General features: G+C 41.4%; 1 protein-coding gene across 4 annotated transcripts in view; it reads right to left on the reverse strand.

Moving 5' to 3' along the window:
• ATP10B (ATPase phospholipid transporting 10B (putative)) overlaps positions 1–26,090 on the reverse strand; it is a 282,086-nt gene that overhangs the window by 108,290 nt on the left and 147,706 nt on the right. For 3 of the 4 annotated variants that reach the window (XM_008960112.4, XM_034960914.3, XM_055112844.1), the window contains 2 exons: positions 16,791–17,085; positions 15,070–15,264 (listed from right to left, as the gene is read on the reverse strand). In XM_008960112.4, the coding sequence (XP_008958360.3) occupies positions 15,070–15,264; positions 16,791–17,065 (470 nt within the window). In that variant the 5' untranslated portion in view covers positions 17,066–17,085. Of the gene's footprint in view, positions 1–13,826; positions 14,365–15,069; positions 15,265–16,790; positions 17,086–26,090 lie in introns of those variants that run through there. The other variant, XM_034960915.3, reaches the window with a different exon arrangement.

The following is a 26,090-nucleotide window of genomic DNA, read 5'->3' on the forward strand; positions in this document are numbered from 1 at the left end:
AAACCCTGTCTCTACTAAAAATACAAAAATTAGCTGGGTGTGGTGGCGCGTGCCTGTAGTCCCAGCTGCTCGGGAGGCTGAGGCAGGAGAATCGCTTGAACCTGGGAGGCGGAGGTTGCAGTGAGCCGAGGTTGCGCCACTGCACTCCAACCTGGGTGACAAAGCAAGACTCTGTCTCAAAAAAAAAAAAAAAAAAAAAAAAAAACCCAAACCAAAACAAAATCTGTTCTTATGAACATTTAGAATTTTTCTTGCCTGCCAGTTCTTGACCAAGTTCTGTGTTCAGCCCTTGCTTCCTTACAAGATAAAAATTTTAAAGGACAAGGTAACTGTATTGTCATATTAATATGGTTCTACTGTTAATATCCACTATTTACCAGAATAGCCAGTTATTACCAAAGAAAATAGAGTTTCAGGGAACTGGGATATGGGAAAGATTGTTTTTGATTATAAGGAGAGTGACGATAGGAAAGGCGAGGATCTCTGCCACTGTCTAGGAAGATCTGGAGCCACACTGAAACAGAACACTCTGGGCGGTCCAGGAATTAGGAGGATGCTACCAGGAGTTTTGATGAAATGAGACCTCACAGTAACTGTGGAATTAGAGGGCCGAAGAAATCTGAGGAAATCTGAGGAAATTATTTTATCTTCCTATCCAATTTATCAAGCTGAGATAATAGTGACAGGAACAATGACAAATTTAGCATTTCTTACCTGCCAAGCACTTGTGTTCATTAACATTTCATTTACTTTGCATAATAACCGACAGGAGTAGATATTATTATACCCATTTCACAAGTGAGGTAATTGGGGGTGAAAAGAAATTTTTCAAAGTCTCACAAAAGCAGAGCTGGAACCTGAAACTGGGTCCAGCCCGACACCAAAACCCACAGTTTTTGCTGCTTGGGTATACTACCTCCCTGCAGCCTCAGCCTTCCCACCTCCAGCTAAGGAACTCCCTACTTCTCAAGGCAATGCATCCTTTTTTTTTTTTTTTTTTTGAGACAGAATCTTGCTCTGTTGCCCAGGCTGGAGTGCAGTCGTACGATCTTGGCTCACTGCAACCTCTGTCTCCCGGGGTCAAGTGATCCTCCTGCCTCAGCCTCCTGAGTAGTTGGGATTACAGGCGCCTGCCACCATGTCCAGCTAATTTTTGTATTTTTAGTAGAGATGGGGTTTCACCATATTGGCCAGGCTGGTCTCAAACTCCTGACCTCAAGTGATCCTCCTGTCTCGGCCTCCCAAAGTGCTGGGATTACAGGCATGAGCCACTGCCCCTGGCTGCATTGTATTTTCAAAGAACTCTCATTTCAGAAAGTCTTCCTTCTGCCTAACCAAATATTTAAACAGTTCTGCTCTTCCAGGTAATACGGTCTATTCCATCTTCTACCATTCTTTAAATATTTTAAGGCATTCATCAGGTGTCCCATGAAGACTTTTGGGTGTGCCAAGCCAAATTTAACTTTCCAGGTGCCCTCAATTATTCCTCATGTGACACAGTTTCAAGATCTGTTCCGGAGGTGTGGGCTCATCTGTCTGCATTTGGAAATGTCCCGCTTTAAGTGTGGGATTTGAAACCAAACTAATATCCCACATGTGGTCTTTCTAACTGAGCCCAGCTGGCTTGAAGCTGGGTGCCTCTGAAGGCAGCCAGACCGGGAGAAGCAAGCTTTCCTTTGCTGGGCTTCTTCACTGATGCTGAGCCCCTCTGGGCATGTTCTTGTTTCTGTTTCTGCTGGAATCTGAGCTGCACTGGGCATGACACGTCTACTCTTCCACAGAGAAAGAGTTGTGAATAGAATTCCAGTTTTCTCCTTTGACATCACAAAAGTCCCTGAGGAGGAAGAGGGTTTTGGTGTCTTCCTCCCCTCCTGGAGGACCTCTGGAGAACCTCAGACAAGTCTTCCTAAGATCCAATCTTCCTGGTTATAAAAGATCTTCTCAGAAGACTTCCCCAGCCACCTGAAATAAAGGTGCTTCCATTTGGAAGGCCAAGTCTATAAAATAAACAGGGACATTGGAATTGGGGAGCAACTTTAGAACTCGAAAGAACCACAGGGTTCTGTGGAAGTGCTCTGGGAGCTCAGTGCAGCAGACACGGTTAAATGTCATCCAAATGACTATTGAGACCCCTTCTGAGGATTCTGGGGGTGATGCGTCTGTAGCATTTTAGTAATAATTCCTCCTTACCTGTGAAAGCACATAACAGGTTTCCAAGCACCTTTCAGTTAATCCGCTCATTCTGTGCTTCCACTCCACCCACATCCCTTTTCTTTTCCTTTAAATTTTTGCAGGTGCATAGTAGGTATATATATTTATGGGGTACATGGGATGCTTTCGTACAGGCATGCAATGTGTAATAATCACATCATGGAAAACAGGATATCCATCCCTTCAAGCATTTATCCTTTGTGTTACAAATAATCCAATTGTACTCATTTAGTTATTTAAAAATATATAATTGAATTATTATTGACTATAGTCACCGTTGTGCTATCACATACTAGGTCTTAATCATTCTTTCTATTTTGTTTTGTTTTTTTTTCTGGTACCCATTAACCATCCCCATCTCCCCCCAACCCTCACTTTTATCTTCTATGAATAATAGGGGCAGTCACCCCAGATTTGTTTCCCTGTGCCATTTTGGAAATACATTTGATTATTTAAACATTTTGTTGCTTATTTATATATTTAGGGTGGGAACTCCTTCACTAAGAGTGCCATTGTAACAGTCAAACACTTCATGGTCTCTCTGCTGACTCAGGGGATAATATTTTTCCTTCTTCAAAGTAGCCCTGGGAAAACCTGTTAAATATCCAAGTATAAGGCTACTTACAGGCATTGGAATGGTCCATACTCTCTGTGAGAAAAGAATCTCATAGAGTGAAGGAGAGACTGGTTTTCTTTTTTCTTTTTGAGAGAGTGCTTTAAAGTGTTCTTAAATATTATAGCAAAATTGTCCCAAGGAACAAAGAATGTATCACTCATTCTGTCTTGTCTTCCTTTTTTTTCTCCCTTCTTTGGCTTCTGTGTCCTACTGGATAATGCCTTTGGGGATGTGGGGTATCAGTTGACTGCTATAATCTCAGCATTCTACCCAGTATTTGAGATTGGATTCAGGGAGAACACCTTCCACTCTGAGCAAATCCTGATCGCCAACCCTCCCAGAGCAAACTGGTTTCGATAAATACTAGTTGGCCAGTATCTGCATACAGAGGCATATCAAAGGCAAGGCCAATGCACCTCCACCCATGAACACTGAATCTCATTCTCCCCCTTTGTAATAAAGGACTGCACTGCTTATTCTAGAATGTGGATTATAAAGGTGCTGGAAGATGGAGTGCTATGGAGAGGAGCTTGTGGCATGTGTTTTTCTGAGCTGTCACTTCTGTGAGCTGGGCTGGAGTATTGTCCTGTCAAGTCCTGTCATGATCTAAGTATCAAAGGAGCCACCCACAAGTGGTAAGTCAGACTAGTCTCTCTCTTCTTTACATTACTTGCTGGATCCCAAGGAGGTCACTGCTGTACTGGTTATAATTGCCTGTCTTTTCTTTAGACATAATCCTCTCTTCCTTAGGATCGCATGCAGTGGTGAAGAAATATTCTCAGTGACTGTTGTGGGTTTGCCTCCCCAAGACAGAGATAGCCCAGTTCCAGGGTTGAGCTTCTCAAACAGAAGCACACATACCTCCAGGATACCCTGGTAGGCATCTAGGAATAATAAAGCTATGAGATCCATATGACTTTGGGGACATTCATTAAAAAAAAAAAGTTTAGGGGAAACATAGTTCAGTAGTTTGGCCAGTACAAAATTTGAAAAATTTTATTTGTAGTAACTAAACTTAGTTATGTTATGGAATCAGAGACACATTTTGTAGGAATTTTGGGGATTAAAAAATGAGATCAGGGATATTTCCTTCTTGCCCTGGGCCACTTTATGCTGATTCTCTAGCATCTACTTTGTCTCCTCCACTGTCAGGACCATATCTGTGGAAAAGTCAGGGATGCACACAGCCCAAGGGGGTTCAGTCTGGGGAGGTGATGACTGGCCGAATCCTGCTGATGCAGAAAAGCAGCATGCTCTTGCATGGAGTGAAGCCCAGGGGAGACCAGCAGCTGGCCAGGAGCCACCTGCAGAAGTCATTCTCTCATTAATCCAGCCTGTTTCGAACAGCTGCCCCAGGTGGAAACATCCACACACCCTGGATTGTCCCCCTACTAGGGGGTCCACACCTGGGAACTGACTGCTATTTTAGTTTTATGCCATGTTCACTGCTGTTTAAAAATAAGACAAATCAACATGGCTCGGGATGAAGGCTCCATCTGGCAGATTCTGCCACGAGGAAAATTAAGTGGTGCAGTGCTAAATGGCTTTCTGAGAGGAGATAGGGATTATTAAGAGGTAAATAAACAGCAAGAGAGGTTTGTAGCCAACTGGATGCCATGGGGGAGCAGGTGAAAGGTGAAATAGAGGGAGGAGAGGATGCTGAAGGCTCCATTTCTCAAGTATCTGGATTTTATTAAAAGAGTTTCAGGCAACTAGAGTAGAGGGGATTTTTCAGAAGGATTAGTTATCTTGCGGAACTTCCCATTCCACATAGGATGATGAGCTGACCTGGCTGTCCTTCAGGCAGCTCGAATGCCAGGCCCAGAATGCTCAGTGCCATGTCACTAACCCAGGGTGAGAGAGGAATGCCCGACAGAGTGACTGCAGCATAGGGATTGAGAGAGCCTTTGAATCCTGGCTTCCCTGCTTACAACTTGTGTGACCTACAGATCACAGTGGGGTTGGGGAGGTGGATTAGACTTGCAGGGCTCAGGGAAGCACCAGAAAGAAACAGCTGAGGCCAGAGAAGCAGGGGGGTGGGGGTAGGGGGGCGACCAGGACCCCTGGCTGGGCTGGAAATAGTGGAGGACACATGTGATATTTACCAATCTGAGAATGCCTAGATATATCTGTGGGGAGCTGAGGATTAGGGTGGGAGGACTGAGGTTCTAAGTCAGCAGATTGGAGCTGAATGGCATGGTCACTGGGACGTTTTTATTAATGGGACCTCATTCATACCCAGAAGCTAGTGAGGGCTGGAACATTTGGGTTACATTAATACAGTATAAAGTTCTTTATATTGGGAGGATGTTTGAAGCCCCAGGTCTGGGGATAACCCACTCCTGACCTTTTTGACCATGTGGTGGCAGTAAAGAAAGCAGAACTGCACATAGAATGTCACTAAGCAGTGATGGCCATGGAAACACAGTGCTTCAGAGGACATGGAAGTCACAGGTGCCATCCAGCAAGATCATAGCCATGGGTTATGATTCTTCAGCCTGGGGGTATTCAAGGATATGAATTGCCTCCCAAATGCTCATCCTTTAACCTCTGCAGATCCAAATGCTGCCTTTCTCTTTTCACTCCTGGGCACTGGACATGACGGTGCACATCTTGTTGCCACCCTTCCCTGTATATTACCATCCTATTTCCTAATTGTCGTGTGCATCTTCTATTTTAAAGTACGTAAGAAGCTTGCTAAGAGCTGCAATGATCCTGGGTCTTATATTTCTATATGCACATAGGGTTGGGTATAGTGTTTAGCACATGGGGAGTGTTTAGTAAATATCAATTGATTCCTTGTATATTTTTCTTGAATACAGGTAGTAGAAAGGCAGTTTTTCCTAACCTTTGGCCATTTTAACATCTTTGTTATAGATACCCTAGTGGAGACTTCTAACAATGATATTTTAAATTATTAGCTTACATGTATTGACTACCTATAATGAACCCAGCATTTAACCTCCATTACAGGTTAGCTGCCTAATAATGAAATAGCTTTTATCATTATCCCTATTTCATAGATGATGAAACAGGCTCAGAAAGTTATCTAACTTGCATAAGGTCACACAGGCGTGTCTACAAGGACAGATGAGTGATGGTGGTGGGAGCGACATGGCTCAGCATGGTTTCGTGGCTCTGTTTTGGAGTGAGGCACAAAGCTGATTGAGCCTCAGAAGAAGGTAACATAAACCTAGCAGAGGTTGGGTTGAGAACAGGAGCCTCACCTTTTGGAATTCCGATCTCCTTAAATGGCAAAACAGAGGCCATAAATCCTCACCCGTGGACATACAAATCATGCCTGATGACAAGAGTGCGGAGCATCAGGGACACCTGAATTCTTGTTTTATGACTCTCCCACCCAGTGAGTTTTGGGGAGGACCTAAAGCATTCTCTCCTGAAATGACAAGCTGAATTCACCCAAATGGTTTATGGCCTTCTGTGAGCACAGGGTGAGGCAGTGGGAGTAGCGTGGGCACCTGCAAAATGGATGCTTCAGAAAGGAGCCTGGTTTGTTGGTGCCAAGTGTAGAGCAAAGGCCTGAAGGCTGGAATGCAATGGTCTGCTGGTCTGTAAGTCCAGCCAACTGCACTTTTCATAGCCAGGAATGATAACGGATGTTTTTCTGTTGTCTGCATTTTTCAGAGTCCTCCCTGAGGCCCATTTTGTTATATTATTAGAGCTTGGAGTCAAGTTCTATGGTTAAAGATTTTTTTTTTGTCTTCTTTCATGCAGTTCCAAACTTGAGCCTGTGGTCATTCTTTCTTACTCCCCTTGGGTTAAGCTCATGATAACTTCTGCCTATCAAGGCTACCAAACTCTCCTTAGCAATATTTAAGCTAACATTTTATGAGTGCCACAGGCACAAAGCTAAGCATTTTACATGCAGTAACTCATTTAATACCTGCAGGCAGCAACCCCAGAATATACTTTTAGGGTGAAGATAGGCTTATGACTGTATTTTGATGTTCAGATAGCCCTGGCAAAGCTTAAATTCTGCCTGGTCAATCAGTTCATCTTCTTTTGGGGGTTTCCTTGAGGGCTGTTATTCAGAGGAAATATTAGTACCAAATTGCAGCTTTATTAACAGCTGTACAAATATGATATTCTAACACAGAGTCTATGTTAAGAAGTTGAGTTGGACCAAGTGGCTGAGGCTATGAGCCAGATGAGGCCACCTACATCCCTTTTCTGAATCTAAATCTTGGTATGGGTATGTTCAAGTGTGCTGTGGACAGAAATAAAAGAAAGAGGGCTAACCTCTAGACAGTTTTGCTGAATTCAGATTTTAAAATTCTGCCACACAGACTAGCAGGAAAAATGAGAGCGCAAAGCATAGATTTTGCTTTTAAATCATTATAACCCTGTCCACTGGTATCTGTGGCTCAGTGAATGTCCTTGGCTTTTCCCACTAAAACTATAAAACTAGCAATTCCACCCTTGTATGTGTAGGACATACAGCAAAAAAGATAAAGCCTCAGGCTGGGGTTGGCATTGAAAAAGTTAAGCTTGAGATGATTGGAAATTAAAAAAAAAAAAATTACTGGCTGGGCGTGGTGGCTCACGCCATAATACCAGCACTTTGGGAGACCGAAGTGGGAGGACCACTTGAGGTCAGGAGTTTGAGATCAGCTTGGTCAATATAGTGAAACCCCGTCTCTACTAAAAATACAAAAATTACCCGGGCATGATGGTGCATGCCTGTAATCCCAGCTACTCAGGAGGCTGAGGCAGGAGAATCCCCAGCCCAGGAGGCAGAGGTTGCAGTGAGTCAAGACTGCGCCACTGCACTCCAGCCTGGGCTCAAAACAAAACAAAACAAAACAAAACAAAAAACAAAAAAATTACTTAGTACTACTTATGGTGCAGGCACTGAGCTAAACAATTTATAAAGATAATCTCATTGGATCCACATGACCCTGGGAGTCAGGGGCTAGTATCGGCCCCATTTTATGTAGGTTGAAATGGAGGCTCAAGTGATCAAGTATCTGCATAGGCCACATATTTGGTAAATGGCAGCTCTGAGAAAAGCCCAGGTCCCATGTCAAAGCCCTCCATGCCAAGCATCCAGTAAGGTCATTGCTTTACTCACCCTGTGGCATTGCATCCTGAAGTTTATTTCTATAGCTTCATTATTTTCAAGCCCTCTTATATGTCATCTGAACACCTTTTCACAAAATATGCCAGAGAGATATTATGATCACTATTTAAAGATGAAACACATGGGGCCCCAAGTGCTTAAGTGGCTTCATTTAGGTCATGTAGTTAATTAGTGACATAACCAGGATCAGGACCTCTGGCTTCCTCCCTTGTAGGTTTCCCTGAGGACACAGGTGCAAACTCACAGACAAAAGAAAACAGACAAAAGAAAACAGGTTGCAGGCCAGGCCAGGCTAGGCCCTCGGTGCTACGCTGTCAGAAAGCTGTTTATTTTAGCAGCCACCTGACTTACAGAAGACAGATGCTCCAAGTCTCAGTAAAAAGTCAGATTAAAAAAATATATAATCTGTATTATTCTTCCGCTAAGTTTCTATCATTTCTTGGTCCTGGTCTTTCTAATACCAGCATAAGCCACACATACAACATTTCATTGACACAGGAACAGGCTGTGAGCTGAAATATATTCCCTCTGCCTGGCTAAATGTTGCTCCTCCTTCAGGGCTCTCCTGAAATTTTACTTCTTTTACTGAAAGCTTCCCTTGGCCTTGACGTTTCTGCAGGTGGGTGGGTCACCACATCCTCTGCACTTCTGTGTCCCTTTGCAGGTAGGCTACCGAAGCACGTGGGACATTGTAGCTATTTGTAAGTTCCTCGTGACCCCTAGACTGAGAGTCCTTTGAGGGCACATAAGGTTTGCCATGGCAATGCACACACTAAGTCTTGAATTAAAATTTGCTGAATAGATGAATAAGTGAGTGACCAGCTGCTGAAACTGTGGAGGGCTTAGGTTTCATTACAATAAGGAACCACCCTGGATTCCCTCAGTTCCCATTCCCTGCTCTGTACTGCGTGTTTTCTGAATACAAATAAAAATTTACTAAGCTGGATGGAAAAATACAAATCTGTGGCTGGTATGGTTTCTAGATTCATTAAACTGAGCCCTGGGAGAAGCTAAACTAATACAGTTCTGAAGCTAATCTCTCCTCGAAGTCATTCCATAAATCTGATTAATGGGTCACCTTTACACCACAAACACGGATGCTATATTAAAAGAAAATGCTCTAATGGGATTGTAATTCTGTTAACAAGGCTTCTGCTGTTTGCAAAAAGACATTTCCTCACAGTATAAACAAGTCTAGGGTAGATGATGCATGGGCTTAGGTCATGAGCAAAATTCCAAGGGCTCTAGTATTCAATTACACAAAAATGAAAAAAAAAGCATCAGTTGCTCAAATGTGTAAATTTGAGGTGAAATAAATAAAATGGATAGGGCTAGGGCATGAGATGTAATTTCTTATGTTGCTTCCCAGAAAAAAAAAATTGTCCTCTTAAATCTTGTATTCTTTTCCTGACATCTGTCATGTGTCCTTGATATGGCAAAAGGATATGTCTTTTAGCATCCATCAGTTAAGATAATAACTAACACTTATCTATTTAATAGCATGTCTTAGCTTCCTCTGCTGGGGTCTTTCATAGAATCAATCCACTTCAGAGGTGGAAAAACTTTAGGGACATATAGTATAGAATGTCCCAAGATGTGTATATTCCTGCTAATACGTGGAAAGCAATTTACAAAGAGTCAAGTCTCAAAAATATTTTAAAGTGATAGTGTTGAGGACATTGAGGTGGCTTCTCCAACATCTGTTCCTCATTCTGCTGGAAACTATCTTATTTTTTAAAAAACTTTGGCTTTTACATCTTCCTGGAATGGCCCATAGGCTTTCAGGGAAGCTGACTTCATGCTGGGCTCTGTGGGTGGGGACTGTGGCTCAGGTATAACCTAGTTAGTACAATCCCATCTCTTGCCCCTAGGGATTGGTTTAGGGATGAACAAGTGAGGCCACTGAGATGTGAGGAGGCTCTAGGGAGTAGTAAGCTTCCTTGACCTTCCAAGATGGCTACCAGAAATGTCTTTCTTTCTCTTTTCATACATGATCACATGTAGATGTGAGGGCTGGAGCTGCTGCAGCCATTTCGTTGCCATGAGAGAAGTCTCCCTGAGAGTTAAGATGACACTGAGGAGGGCTGAATGAAAAGGATTGGTGAGAGCTGGATCTAGGACGCTGATTGAACCATGCTGATCACCCTCCTACCTCAGGACACTTGTAATGACTTAAGCCAAGGAAGTCTCTTCGTTGTTTAAACCTGTTAAAATGGAAGTTTCTCCTACTTGTGGCAAAGAACATCTCAACTGACAGCTGGGTTAAACAAAGCTGATAGGCTACTTACTGAGGGTCATCCTAGAACCTTTATTCTATTAATGTGTAAATTTATTTGGCTATGGGTTCTGTTCTTTCTCAGTCCATCTCACAGGACAAGATCTAGTCTGACTCCCAAATTTCACAAAAGTGGAAACTGAGGTCTATATGTTTAAATGACTTTCCTAAGCTATTAATAGTTAGTCTGAGATCTGGGCCTAGCTTACAGGCCTCTGCCTCCCAGGCCTGCATTCTTACCTCAAGGTCATACCCTCTCTCTGTCCCTTGAGGATGAACTTCAAAAGAAGAACCTAGGGCCAGAAATGATGGCATGCCTGCAATCCCACCTACTTGGGAGTTTGAAGCAAGAGGACACAGCTCAAGCCAAGTTCTAGACCAGCCTGGGCAACGTACCAAGACCCCTGCCCCCACTGCCCATCTCAAAAAAGCATCAACAAAAAAAGAAACTTATTATTCTTTTGCAGAGACTCCAGATTTCTAGAATATTTTGAAGCAAAGTTTGCAAGTTTTTGGGCTCATAAGCAAAATAGAGCTTTAGGTTTCAAAAAAATAGGTCTGAAGTGTTTGAAAAAATTACATCAGTTACAAAATAATATAAAATCAGTTAAAAGTCAGGTTATTTCAAATAAAAATATTAATTTTTAGCTGCCCTAATAAAGCTCAGACAATCTGGCAACAACACTAGGCCTGTACTTCTACATAATAACAATTAGCAGAAGCTAAGTGACCAGCTCTGCCTCCTAGGATAAATGCATGGCCTCCCCAGTTTGCCATAGTCACCACCATTCCCTATTGCCTCCTAACACTGATGCCAACTGTCATTGGCCATTTATCAGTCCGTGAGTAATACTGCTTTTTATAAACTATTCAGTCCATTTAATTACCTATCTGGTCCCTGTAGCCAATTATTTTTGTATACTTGAAAAAGTAAAAATTCCCAAACTTAGATATTAAAAAATATTTCCAAAGCCCAGTAAATGTAAAGCAACACTGAGTTAATCAAAGACGAACAGGTTTCTTTGCTGTGTCTTTTCTTAGTCCTTCATGGGCTATGGGTCCGTTGGAGGAGGGCCAGCATATATAATTTGGCCGTGCACGTATTTTTTCGGAGACTATTTCTTTGTCACTGTTATTCCACTGAATACACTTTGGGAAATACTGCTATGAAAACTCCATGCTCCTCCCTGCCAGTGAGCTGGTGGACTAATGTTTCTTTTTACTAGATTGTTATCATCTTGGTTTTCCGATGTTCCCTGGAAGCTATTTTGGAAACAACAACAGCAGCCTGGCCTAGGTCCTGCCAGCTCCCAGCACAGGTGAGTCTGTGGTCTAATCCACACTGAGATTATTCCCAAGAACCAGGCCATGATTCTGCGATATTCTGGCAGAGCGAGGAGAACAGGACCAGGCTCACTGCAGCCCACGAGCATTCCTCCCTGAGGCACCAGCTTCCTGGCTTGCCACTGTGTATATTCCATGGAAGAAAAACAAGAGAGTAAGGTGGAAAACAAAAAGTGACGGTGGATTGGTGCCAAAAGAAAAACAATGCTTTCTCGGCCGGGCGCGGTGGCTCACGCCTGTAATCCCAGCACTTTGGGAGGCCGAGGCGGGCGAATCACGAAGTCAGGAGATTGAGACCATCCTGGCTAACACGGTGAAACCCCATCTCTACTAAAAATACAAAAAATTAGCCAGGCGTGATGGCGGGCACCTGTAGTCCCAGCTACTCGGGAGGCTGAGGCAGGAGAATGGCGTGAACCCGGGAGGTGAAGCTTGCAGTGAGCTGTGATGGCGCCACTGCACTCCAGCCTGGGCGACAGACCAAGACTCTGTCTCAAAAAAAAAAAAAAAAAAAAAAGAAAAGAAAAAAAAGAAAAACAATGCTTTCTCAAACACCGCTGTTTCAAAGGAAGGCATCACACCCCAGCAGTGATTTCATCCTCTCTTTATAATTTTCATATTCAAAGGCGAGGAACGACTAAATGTTAACTCTGGCTGTCCAGTGTGCTCATAACATTCAAGACAATTGGATCTAGCTGGAAAAAAAAATTATCCTTCAGATTAATTTTTCTAAACGTGCAACTGTGTCCCTCCAAGCAAAGAGACAAGAAGCTCATTTGCTGCTGAGGGATGAACATGGAGTTTCTTGCAGGGGTTCTTGGATGATATTGGTAAATACCATCTAAAGTCATTGTATTAGATACTCATCTTGGACGTTTCCCCTGGCTACAATTTTCCAAGTGGAGTTTGACTTATAAATCCTTTCAGCAGCCAGCTCCAAGCTGGCCACCTTTCACTCCCCTGGAGAAGAGAACCCCTCCTTAGAAGTAAGCAGTGCCTTAATGGCTGGAGTACACACCTCGAAGCAAGCCTCTTTCATTCTAACAAGGACCAGAGCCAGTGCAGAATGTCTGCTGAACTGGGGTGGAGAGTCAAAAGGAATGAGATGGCCTAGGGTGCTGCTTGTGAGACATGGATGTTTTCCTTCTTCAGCAAGAAGTCAAGCTCTTACCTGCTAGAGACTCCATCATCTTAGGCTGCCAACTGCTAGCTCTGAAGGTGCTTTGTCCCTCTAGTCTCTCTGTGAGCCCAGACTCAACTCCCTTGCTTCTTTTAGGACTATGTGGGTTATCACAAAGTTGAGACACACTCTAACTCTGTCTTCTTTCCTTGCCAAGTGAGAGCATGTCCTATCCTGACAACCTAGTTTAGTCATTTGCTCAATGAAACCTTTGTAGAACAATGACATGTATAAAATGACATTAAATAAATGTCTAATGACATCAGATAGTCCAGTCATCCTAGAGTTTAATTCTTCAGATTTCAACTCACCCTAAAAAATATTGCATCTCTGTGCTTAATAATATGAGCACTTACACAAGTTAAAACAAGGTTTCTCAGCTTTAGGACAGGTGGTGTGCAGTCTTTGCTTTGGTTAAGACAACATCAGGGAGAACTCCCAAAAACAGAGTTAGTGATGAAGGAAACGTTGGGTTTGACATTCTAAAAATAATGCAATTTCAGCTTGCATTTACTGAGCATTTGTTGTATGTCATATACTGTGCTAAGCATTTTCTAAGAATTATCTCCTGCAACTCTCACAACCACCTCAGGAATTGTTCAAATTTTATGAATTACAAAATGAATTTCAGAGGTTATATTGCTTGTCTAAAGTCAGGCAGTTAGTAAGTACTGGAGGCTGTTCAACTCAGGCAGTGTGTCTCCTGTTGTGCTTCTCCTAACACAATACTCCATTGCTCCCCCAAATACAGTGATGCCTCTTCCCTCCCAGTGTCCTCAACCAGCCTTAAATGTGCTCATGGCCACACTGGGTTAAGAGGAGATGAGAATATATGCAAAACTGTTAAATGTTAGACACATTTGAAATAGTGAAGAAAATGCTACATAATAAAGACCTCCTAATTTTAAAAGACTGACTCAATCCTCCTTTTTTTCTGGATTGTAGACTATAATGCTCACTGTAGAGAACTGAACAGCTTCCCTGAAATAAAATAACGATATCTCCCTACTCCATCCCTTCTACAAACAGTAACTGCAGTGATAGCAGCCACAGAAAGATCAGGCTGGGCCCAAGACTTCCCCAGAGTTTTTTGCTTTACCTGCTGTAGATGAGGCACTCTCGGTTATTGATGACTTTATCCGATTTGTACCTCCGGAGGTCTTCCCAAGCGTCCTTGATGGCAGTGACTGCCAGGATAACACAGATTGGTATCATGCTCACCTCAGGCTGGAAAGCATTGACCACAGGGATAAAATTCAGAACCGCAATGCCCACAAAATAGAGATTGGCAAACCGGTGTAGCTGCTCAAAAATGTTTTTGGGGATGAAGGACAACACGGTGTACTTGCTGGTCTTGATTTGATTCCCACGATGATGTCTGTTGGGGTTCTCTTTGTGAGACCATCCTTCAAAGAGCAGGTTAGAGAGCACTACTCGCTTCTTGTCTTCTTTTCTTTTCCACCTTTTCCTCCCTTCCTTTTTCATCTCTGCTCAATGTTGTCTTTTTAATTCTCATAATTTAATTTTCATCTTTTACTTGCCTTCTTTGCTGAAAATTTTTCTCTCTTCTTTCAGAAGGATACTAAAAATGAAAAGCCAGGCTGCAAACCCCAGGGGAGAAACATGACAAGGAAAGAGCCTGCAGAGAACAGGTGTGTATCCACCAGGCCACTTCCTTCTACTTGTTTGAGACTCCACCTGTTGGAATGTAGACGTCACCTACAGGTGTCTTCCTTTTCCACCCTGGGCAGCCAAGAACAGGTGTACCAACTCTGGGTCCTAAAACCTACCTGGTTCTAAAAGCAAGAATTTTCAACCCAAGCAGCTGAGGCTTTAAAATGGCAGACATTTTCTTGGTTTGGGAGACACTGCCTAACATCCTCCAAAGAGTTTCTCCTGAACTTAGTCTCCCAAGATAATCCAGCCATCCTAGAGTTTAATTCTTAAGCTTTCAACTCACCTTTAATAATACTGCATCTGTGTGCTTAATAATATGAGTGCTTATACAACTTAAACAAGTTTTCTCAGCCTCAGCACTAATGACATTTTGACTGGTTAATAATTGTTCCCCGGTGGTGTCCTGTGTATCGTAGGCTATTTAGCAGAACCCCCGGATTTTACCCACTAGATGTCGGTAGTACCCCTACTCCCAGTATGACAACCAAAAATGTCTTCAGATATTACTAAATGCCCACTAGGGGTCAAAATCACCCCCACTTGAGAATCAGTGAATTAAATAATTTAGGAAAGTAAAATGGAAGAAAAGAGACTCATCCTGAGGCTATGCTGATGAGTTTGCATAACCCATTTGCAAGAGAGAACACAGGGATGGTTTTTCTTACCTTTCATAAATTCGAATGTTGGAGCAGTTTATTGCTTTATCAAAGCGGTGTCTCTTGAAGTCCTCCATGCCATCCTTGATCATGATGACGAACAGGACAATGGCCAATGGTAACATGGTGATTTCTCTGTGGAAGACTTCCATGGAGGGCATCCAGTTCAAAATCACCAGGAACAGGAAATAGAGGTTAGCCCATCTGGAGGGGCAAGCGAAGTGTGAATAAACACTATGGAGAAGAAAAATGTACTTTCTCCCCCATTTCTCCCCTACTGTTTGGCCTTGATCAATTAAACCTTCTCTTTCAGTATCACCTCAAACATTATGGTAATGGCTTTGAAGCCAAACCCATCTAGATGTATTTATTATTTCCGTAGATTATTGGGGAACAGGTGGTGTTTGGTTACATGAGTAAGTTCTTTAGTGGTGATTTGTGAGATTTTGGTGCACCCATCACCCGAGCAGTATACTCTGCACCCAATTTGTAGTCTTTTATTCCTCTCCCCTTCTCACCCTTTCCCCCTAAGTCCCCAAAGTTTGTTTTGTGATGCTTATGGATGAGATTGGAGATGATTATTCTCAGGAATGGAAAACCATCTAGATTTAAATTCTGTTCCTGTTATTTACTCGTTGTGTGATTTTTTTGAGCTTATTTCCTCTTGCACAAAATGGGGATAGTATTATGGACTTTAAAGGGGTCCGATAAATATTACATGATTTATAATATTTGCATGATACACAGTAGAGGGCTCTGGAGCATAGCAGTTGCTCAGTAAATGGTCACTTATAATAATAATTACAATATTGAGGGTGATATATAAGCACATATTTTAACTTTTAATTTAAAATGATCTCATACATTATCTCAAAAGAGTTGCTGATGTTTTCAAGTTTTCCACGTGCATCTTGCTCTCTCTTGCCACAGTGCCTTTGCATGTGCAGGTCTGTCTGCAGGAACATTCTGCTGACTTCTGTCCATCCCTTTTCACTCAGGTAATGCAGTCTCTCTTTCATGTTGTACTTCAATTCCCTGACTTCCTTAACTAGGCCAAGATTTCCTTATTATTCACTATAATAGCACCATATACCTCTCCTTAGAAGTATCTATTGTAGTTACAACTTTATATCAATTTATATAATTAAAAAACTAATGTCTGTCTCTTTTACTAGACAATATATTCAATAAGGACAGTATCTCTCTGCCTCTCTATTTTTTTTATGTATCTCCAGCTCCCAGCTTATGGCCTGAGACAGCGTAGAACCTGACAAATATTTGTTGAATGAAAGAATGAATGACAAAACTTCTTAAGACAAATGCATTTGGATATTAAAGGAAAGGTGGCCCCCAGAGGGTAGCATCTCTGAGTTTATCTAAGTGGTAAATACTTGTTTAAAATATGTATTGGTGGCCGGGTGTGGTGGCTCACTCCTGTAATCCCATCTTTTTGGGAGGTTGAGGCAGGCGGATCACTGGAGCCCAGGAGTTAGAGACCAGCTTGGGCAACGTGGCAAAACCCCATATCTACATAAAAGTACAAAAATTTGCCAGGCATGGTGGTGCACGCCTGTGGTCCCAGCTATTTGGGAGGCTGAGGTGGGAGATTCCCTTGAACTCAGGAGGTGAAGGTTGCAGTGAGCCGAGATTGCACGACTACACTCCAGCCTGGGGAACAGAAGGAGACTCTTTCTCTAAAAAGAGTATTGTTCAGACAATTGGATCTGTACCTATGAAATTGCTCAAAGAGATTCCGGGGCAGGAAGGTGAAGAGGGTGTATTTGGTTGTGCAGGTTCTGTTGCCAGGGTATCTCCTGGAGACCTCTTCCCAATCTTGATGGAATATGCTGTTGTTGGGGAACACGACCCGCCGCTGTGTCAAGCTGTAGCTCTGTCTCCCTTTCTCTGGAGACAGCAGCGGTGTGGTTTCTGATGGACAATGGGGGAAGCCATCTCTGACTCTCCACTGCCACCGATGCCACGATGAGTCCACTGAGAGGGCCATTTCCAGCAGCAGGCGAAGATCTGAAAACAGACACAGGAGGAACTATGTTTAGGAGAAACGTGCAGCATGTTGGCCTGTTCATTTCTCCCCCATCCATGCAGGGTAGACACTGAAAGTAGTCTTAACCCACACTTTGACCTACTTCCTTGTAACTAAAGTTCACTAGATCCTGACCATTTGCTTCCCTGTTGTTCCTAAACATAGGATTTCTGACATTAGAGTCATAAGGATTTTGTTTAAGATTGAGTGTCTGATGTTAGAATCCCTATGTTCTAGGGTGACACACTAAACAAATAATCACATAAATAACATGCTCCTAACACTGGAATACGTGCCATGGGAGCATTGAAGTGGGTGGGACGTGCTTTTGGCCTAATTGGGGCTGTCAGGGATAGCTAAAGTGTGGCTTGCTGGGCTATGACCCTGCAGGTCAGAAGTCTAGCTCTGGTTCAGTCCTAGTGGGGAGCTGTTCCTTCACCTTCAACTGATCTCCAGCTTCCTCACTGTGAAATTAGGAACACTATTCTTTCTATACTTATTCCACAAGATTTTTGTGAGGAACAAATTGGATAGTACAGAAAAATATATTGCGACACATCTTAAAACAAAGGAAAAGGTACCTATTCTTTAGGTTTTCTTTGGCGCTAACATTTTCTGATTCTGATGACATTTTCCAGAAACTCACCTGTGGCCGGAACCTCAAAGGAGAGTGATAAGTAGAATAGATGGGACAGGTTCTTTCCTAGGAAATTTGTCCATGAGGTGACTGGGCTGTGCTACTGTCCAGTCAGCTGGCTTTTCTTAATCTAGATGGCTGGAGGTGGGGATAGGGGATCCCTTTCTTTTTCTCCACTCCATTTGGTGGTTTCTGAAACTAAGTACTTGATTAAGCAGATGGTCTGCCCAGGTGGCAAAGAAATGCTGCTTTACAGCACATCAAAAAGCTTGTCCACTACCATCGAGTCAGCTTCATCCCTGGGATGCAAGGCTGGTTCAACATACACAAATCAATAAACGTAATTCATCACATAAACAGACACCATGACAAAAACCATATGATTACCTCAATAGATGCAGAAAAGGCCTTTGATAAAATTCAACACACCTTCATGCTAAAAACTCTCAATAAACTAGGTATTGATGGAAAGTATCTTGAAATAATAAAAGCCATTTATTACAAACCCACAGCCAATATCATACTGAATGGAAAAAGCTGGAAGCATTCCCTTTGGAAACCAGCACAAGACAAGGATGCCCTCTCTTACCACTCCTATTCAACATAGTGTTGGAAATTCTGTCCAGGGCAATCAGGCAAGAGAAAGAAATAAAGGGTATTCGAATAGGAAGAGAGAAAGTCAAATGGTCTATGTTTGCAGATGACATGATTGTATATTTAGAAAACCCCATATTCTCAGCCTCAAATCTCCCTAAGCTGATAAGCAACTTCAGCAAAATCTCAGGATACAAAATCAAGGTGCAAAAATCACAAGCATTCCTACATAGCAATAATAGACAAACAGAGAGCCAAATCATGAGTGAACTCCGCTTCACAAATGCTACAAAGAGAATAAAATACCTAGGAATACAACTTACAAGGGATGTGAGGGACCACTTCAAAGAGAACTACAAACCACTGGTCACACAAATGGAAGAACATTCCATGCTCATGGATAGGAAAAATCAATATCGTGAAAATGGCCATACTGCCCAAAGTAATTTATAGATTCAATGCTATACCCATCAAGCTACCATTGACTTTCTTCACAGAATTTGAAAAAACTACTTTAAATTTCATATGGAACCAAAAAAGAGCCCATATAGCCAAGGCAATCCTAAGCAAAAAAAGCAAAGCTGGAGGCATCATGCTACCTGACTTCCAACTATACTACAAGGCTACAGTAACCAAAACAGCATGATACTGGTACCAAAACAGAGATATAGACCAATGGAACAGAACAGAGCCCTCAGAAATAATGCCACACATCTACAACCATCTGATCTTTGACAAACCTTACAAAAACAAGCAATGGGGAAAGGATTCCTTATTTAATAAATGGTGCTGGGAAAGCTGACTAGCCATATGCAGAAACTGAAACTGGACACCTTCCTTACACCTTATACAAAAATTAACTCAAGATGGATTAAAGATTTAAAGGTAAGACCCAAAACCATAAAAACCCTAGAAGAAAACCTAGGCAAAACCATTCAGGACATAGGCATGGGCAAAGACTTCATGACTAAAACACCAAAAGCAATGGCAACAAAAGCCAAAATTGACAAATGGGATCTAATTAAACTAAAGAGTTTCTGCACAGCAAAGGAAACTATCATCAGGGTGAACAGGAAACCTACAGAATGGGAGAAAATTTTTGCAATCTATGCATCTGACAAAGGGCTAATATCCAGAATCCACAAAGAATTTAAACAAATTTCCAAGAAAAAACCAACAATCCCATCAAAAAGTGGGCAAAGGATATGAACAGACACTTCTCAAAAGACGACATTTATGTGGCCAACAAACGTATGAAAAAAAGGTCATCATCACTAGTTGTTAGAGAAATGCAAATCAAAACCACAATGAGATACCATCTCAAGCCAGTTAGAATGGTGATCATTAAAAAGTCAGGAAACAACAGATACTGGAGAGGATATGGAGTAATAAGAATGCTTTTACACTGTTGGTGGGAGTGTAAATTAGTTCAATCATTGTGGAAGAGAGTGTGGTGATTTCTCAAGGATCTAGAACCAGAAGAACCATTTGACCCAGCAATCCCATTACTGGGGATATACCCAAAGGATTATAAATCATTCTTCTACAAAGACACATGCACACGTATCTTTATTGCAGCACTCTTCACAATAGCCAAGACTTGGAACCAACCCAAATGCCCATTAATGATAGACTGGATAAAGAAAATGTGGCACATACATAGCATGGAATATTAGGCAGCCATACAAAAGGATGAGTTCATGTACTTTGTAGGGACATGGATGAAGCTGGAAACCATCATTCTCAGCAAACTAACACAGGAACAGAAAACCAACCACCACATGTTCTCACTCATAATTGGGAGTTGCACTATGAGAACACATGGACACAGGGAGGGGAATATCACACACCAGGGCCTGTTGTGGGGTTAGGGGCTAGGGGAGGGATAGCATTAGAAGAAATACCTAATATAGATGACGGGTTGATGGGTGCAGAAAACTACCATGGCACAGGTATACTTATGTACACAAACCTGCACATTCTGCACATATATCCCAGAACTTAGAGTATAATAATGATTAAAAAAAATGCTGCTTTACCTAGGAGTTTCCAGTTTCTGAACTCTTTTAAATAAAGCCTACAAGCAAACTCTCAAGGTTCTTTTTGGCCAAATTTTTCTTAAAGACCCAGAAGTATATTATTCAAAGATACATTTTATAAAGTTAGAAGTCGTATATAATGGTCCTTCTCATGTAGTAGGCTCATAGGATAATTTTCTTTTGAATAAGTGGATGAGTGAATATCAAGTACTATTAATCTTACAATTAATTACCCAGCTTGTCATGGTAAATATGATCACTTAGGAAAAAAAGTTTTATTTCTAGTTTAAATGGTAATATTTTACTTTCCTGATGCCCATATGATCTGACCCTCATCATAATTCTTCTCATAGCTTTCATCAATCCAACTGATTTTCAGTCCACAGACCCCAAGCCTGCAGGAAGCTCTTCAGAGACTAAGTAAGCCCTTGTAGCAAGCCTGAAAAGGTAAATGTAATTACGGATGCCTATCATAATGTGACCAAAAGCAATCTTATAACATTTAGCAAGCTGGAAATAATATTGTGTATCTTCTTTGTTATTATAAAAAATGCACCTTCATGGATTTCTTTTTTACTGCAAAGGAAAAGGAAATGAAAAGATAATTTATGAATAGCATTGAAAATGCAAATGAGAACTCTTGCCTTGGTTAATGCCATCCATATCAGACTTCTCTCACTATTAGGTGGTAAGATCTTCTTAAATGAAGAGATTGGATTGATGTGGGAAATGTAGTTATTTTCGGTGGAGTAGCATTAAAAGTCCATTTATCATAAGAATAGCCTTTACTTTTTTTAACCATGTAAGATGAGCTTCCTTAAAAGTAAAGCAGATATAACTTGGATGCCAAATTAGTGAATGAAAGTTTGATGAGGAACTAAATATTTATATAGTTTCAAAGTATCCTCCCCCAATATTATTCATTATAATGATAAAAAGAATCACTTTTTAGTGGAGAAATGTGGCAGACACCACCTTACAACAGAGATCAAAGCAAGTATTGAAGCTGTCCTCACAGGGTTAACAAGAATTCTGGACAGAAATAGAGTTATAACTAAGCATTAATCAGGCTGCACTTTGACCTACTTCCTTGTAACTGAAAGTCACTAGATCCTGACCATTTGCTTCCCCATTGCTCCTAAAGATAGGATTTCTGACATTAGAGTCATAAGGGTTTTGTTTAAGATTGAGTTTCTGATGTTAGAATCATAAAGCTTTTGTTTAAGAATTGCTGAAGATGTTTTTCAGATTCTGAAGTCCGGTGAAACAGCTGACGCCAACCAGTTTGAAGACCCCACATAGGAACAGAATCAGCATGAGGACAGTTTCTTCATCGGTCTGTCCTATGATTTCACCCTGCACTCCTTGACCAATCAACAATCTTCACACTTCTGCCCGTTCTAAAACTCTTATAAACTTTAGCCCCAAACTCCTCACGGAGATGGATTTGAGGTTTCCTCCCATCTCTTTATTCGGCAGCCCTCCAATTAAATCTCTTTCTCCTGCAACTTGACATCTTGGCATATTGATTTGCTGCACATATTGGGCACTGGACCTGTTATGGCTATAGTATCACAAATATTGGGATAAAATGACATCTTTTGCCTCCTGATATGATGTATTGAGAACACGAGTTATCTCTCTGGTAGAAACACTAAAAAACCTCAAATTGGGGGGCGAGTCTATAAAACAACTGGCCTGTGTTTTTCAAGTGTAAATGGTCAAAAAAGGGGCAAAATAACTGTTTATAATTAAAATAAACTAAAAATAAAAACTACGTGTAATGCATAATTCTTGGTTGAATCCTATACTAGAGGAAGATAAAATAGGTATAAAGGGCATTACTGGACAATGGGCAAAATCTGAATATAAACTACAGTTAGGTAATAGCATTTTAACAATCTCAAATTTCCTGATTTTGATAATTATATTGTGGTTATACATTAAAACACTCTTGGTTTTAGGAAATCCACCCCAAAGTATTTAGAGGTAAAGGGCAAGATGTTTCCATGGGTCAGAAAACACACACACACACACACACACACACACACACACACACACACAGTAGTATAGTCAGGGAAAGACTCGTGGGAAAAGGAACATTTATTTAAAGTTACCTGAAGAAACGTAGGAGTTAGCTAGGTAGAGAGGTTGGGGAAGAGTGCTCCAGGTAGAAGAACGAGTTCCAGAAATGGGAAGAAGTTCCTGAGGTGTTGCATAGAGCAGTGGTCTTCAACATTTTTGGCACCAGGGACTGCTTTCATGGAAGACAATTTTTCCATGGACAGTGGTTGGGGGATAGTTTTGGGATGAAACTGTTCCACTTCAGATTATCAGGCATTCCTTAGATTCTCATAAGGAGGGCGTGACCTAGATCCCTCGCATGCAGAATTCACAATAGCGTTACGTTCCTATGAGAATTTAATGTCTCCACTGATCTGACAGCAGGCAATGCTCGCCTGCCGCTTACCTCCTGCTGTGCGGCATGGTTCCCAACAGGCCATGGACTGCTATGGGCCCGTGGCCCAGGGACTGGGGACTCCTGGTGTAGAGTACATGGAACGGGAGACAAAGAGTGGCAGAAGCTGAGGCTGGAGAGACAGCCCAGGGTCAGATGGCCTGTTGAGGCTGTTATGCTGAGGGCAAGAGAGAGTCTGAAGAGTGCCAGGGAAATGACACATTGTGAATGCGGATTCCAAGCATCATTCTGGCCGAAGCACGGAAGGGTGGGCTGGAGGGACCGACACTGGGGATAGAGGCAGCTCTTTGACCCACTGCCCCTCTCCCCTCCAAATAAAGTACTTCTTCCTGAGAGTGGAACAGGAAACAAAGAGGGATTGCATAATCCCATTATCTGAGGTGTGGTTTATTGCTGCTTGCAGAAAGTTTAGGGTGGGGCACACCTGAAGAACTCCCTAAGTTCCTTCCAGTTGTAAAGCCTTTGTCTCATTCTAGATTTTTGAAATGGCACCTCCCACTAAAAATAACTTGAGGATTACCTAATTTTGCCAATTTATACTCAGATCACCTCAGGCTTGAAGTGATAATCCTCTCAAGCACCAGCCTTATTCTCTTCTAGGTACAATGTCCTCTAGATGATAAGAAGACAATCCTATATGGGGGACCTTTAGCCTAACAAGCTGGGCTAACTTCAGTTTTTTGAGGAATTCTGTTTCTCTCTCCCAAACTTTCTCCACCTTACCTGGCTCACATTTCCAATTGACTCTAGTTCCTTTCTGTTTCATTTTAATGAGCCCAAATAAACCCCATCTCTAGCAAGTTCCATTTTCACTGTTACGGGATAAATCAACTAGTCATTCATTCAATCAACAAATACTTATTGAATCCTCGTTTATATACCAGGTGAGTAAAACCTACCCATGCATCCCTTTCTGCCTGAGCTTACATTAGGTGTCTGGGAGATTTTAAACATACACTTTTAGAAATAAATATATATTCACCAACCAGGAAAAGTGCCACTGTCAAAAGACAAAATCACAACAGGTTTAAAGATCTTAATTAACTTTATTTTTGGTTCTAAAATTGGGCAGCTCTTCATTTCATAAAATATAATCAGCGTTCCAATGAGCTGAGCAGAGATTGGCTTTATAGAAAGGGCTGAAGAAAGCAGAAACACAAAACAAAAATGAATTCGTCATTTCAAAATTAGTTTCCTTGTAAGGGAGGAACAGGAAACAGAACAATAGAAAAATAACTGACTGGGTAACATCAGGTTACTTTTTTTGTAAGGATTAAAGGCAGGGGCAACTTCCTTTTCATACCAATTGAAACTGACCTATTTGGGAAATTATGTCTCTCTCTTGATTTTTCTGAAGGTTGATAATAATTTAGTTTTAGTTTAGTGAAAATGACTCCACTTTAATTTTTAGTCTAGTCTGTTGGGGCCTAGCTTTGTCCAAAACAATGGCCTCTTGTAATTTTTATTTAATACCACAAAAGAGAGCAGGGTGCAGTGAGCACATTACAGAGGGATGGGACCTTGTCTCCCAAGAGGTGGGGCTTGAACTGAGATCAGGGAATGAGTGAGAGGTAGCTGGATGGAGTACTACTGTGTGTATATATGTGTGAGTGAGTGTGTGTGTGTGTGTGTGTGCTGTGTTTCTGTAAGTAAGCATCCTAGGAAGACAAAGCCATAGTTGCAAGTCTTCTGTGGCTACAGCAAACATGTTGACTTCAAGAATGGATAGAAGACCCAAGTAGGCTAAAAAGCAGAAATAAGTCTTTACTAGAGAATTATTTTTCCTCCATGCCCAATTCTCTAAAAAGCATATCAGTGGGTTAGGACTATGGGAGAAAAATCTATAAAATTAAGTTTAATCTATACTTAGATTATTGATAAAATAATATAAAACCCTGATATTAGAATGAATTAGAATTTTAAAAAGTTTGGCCTTCAGTTAACTACAGGAATTTTTAAAGCACTCTACCCTGAGGACAAAATGTGTAAATTGCAGGAAAAAAAAAGAAAAGATTTCCTATTAGATATCTAGTTAACAAACAATAACCACTGTAGAAGAAATAGTCTGGAGTTAGCAGATCTTCAAATCAATAATTATATCAGTTTTTCACAAATTAAAATCATTCTTGAATCATCTTCTCAATTTTTACCACACCCAAATAGCATTTTTATTAAATGCAATATATTTTACTTTAGGTGAACTCACTTCTCAAAAGCTTCAATTTTTTTTTTCACTGAGATAGAGTCTCACTCTGTCGCCCAGGCTGGAGTGCAATGGCATGATCTTGGCTCACTGCAACCTCTGCCTCCCAGGTTCAAGTGATTCTCCTGCCTTAGCCTCCTGAGTAGCTGGGATTACAGGCACCCGCCATCATGCCTGGCAAATTTTTTGTATTTTTTTGTAGAGACAGGGTTTCCCATTTTGGCCAGGCTGGTCTTGAACTCCTGACCTCAGGTGATCCACCCACCTCAGCCTCCCAAAGTGCTGGGATTACAGGCATGAGCCACCATGCCTGGCCAAAAGCTTCAATATTAACTTTGGCTTTGAGCTAAACCTTAATACCAAAATGAAATGGTTTGACAGTATTGATATGTTTTTTTAATAGGCACTGACAGGAACTACTTTTATTAAAATAAAAACTCTTGATCCCTTATGACAACATTGGCCTACACCTCTATGTCTCTATTTGCTGTTCTGGGAACCAGGTTCAGAAACATCACCACTCACCCAGAAAGGATCAGTCATTTCCATTATTTGTGGCTTACCTACTAATGCAGGAAAGGCTGCTAACATGGTTTGCAAGTTTCTTCCCCTCAACACAAAGTCAAAACAATAACAACAACAACAACAAACAACAGGTTTTTCATCAACCCTGAATTCAATAAAAAAACTCAGTGAGCCAGATTCCTATCCATGCCCCCAAGCATTGTAGTAGATCAAAGAAGGATTTGCAGTAAAACAATCTCATCATAAATTTCTTATCCATTTTGCTTTTTCTACTTATTTTGATTGGATTTGCTTGAGGAATGACCATCAGTTAGTCTTTTATTGATTTTACCGAAACTCATTTACAGATGAAGAAACAAAGATAAGGGGAATAGAGTGATTTCTCTGTAGAACTTGTCATTTCTTCCTAATCCATTTCAGTAAAAGCTATATTTATTAGAATACAAAATGTCCTTTTTCCACATTTTAATAAATTTTTGAAACTAAATTGTTTCACACAATTGCTATGT

Source organism: Pan paniscus, chromosome 4, assembly GCF_029289425.2.
Source record: "Pan paniscus chromosome 4, NHGRI_mPanPan1-v2.0_pri, whole genome shotgun sequence".
Classification (NCBI taxonomy): Eukaryota; Metazoa; Chordata; class Mammalia; order Primates; family Hominidae; genus Pan; species Pan paniscus.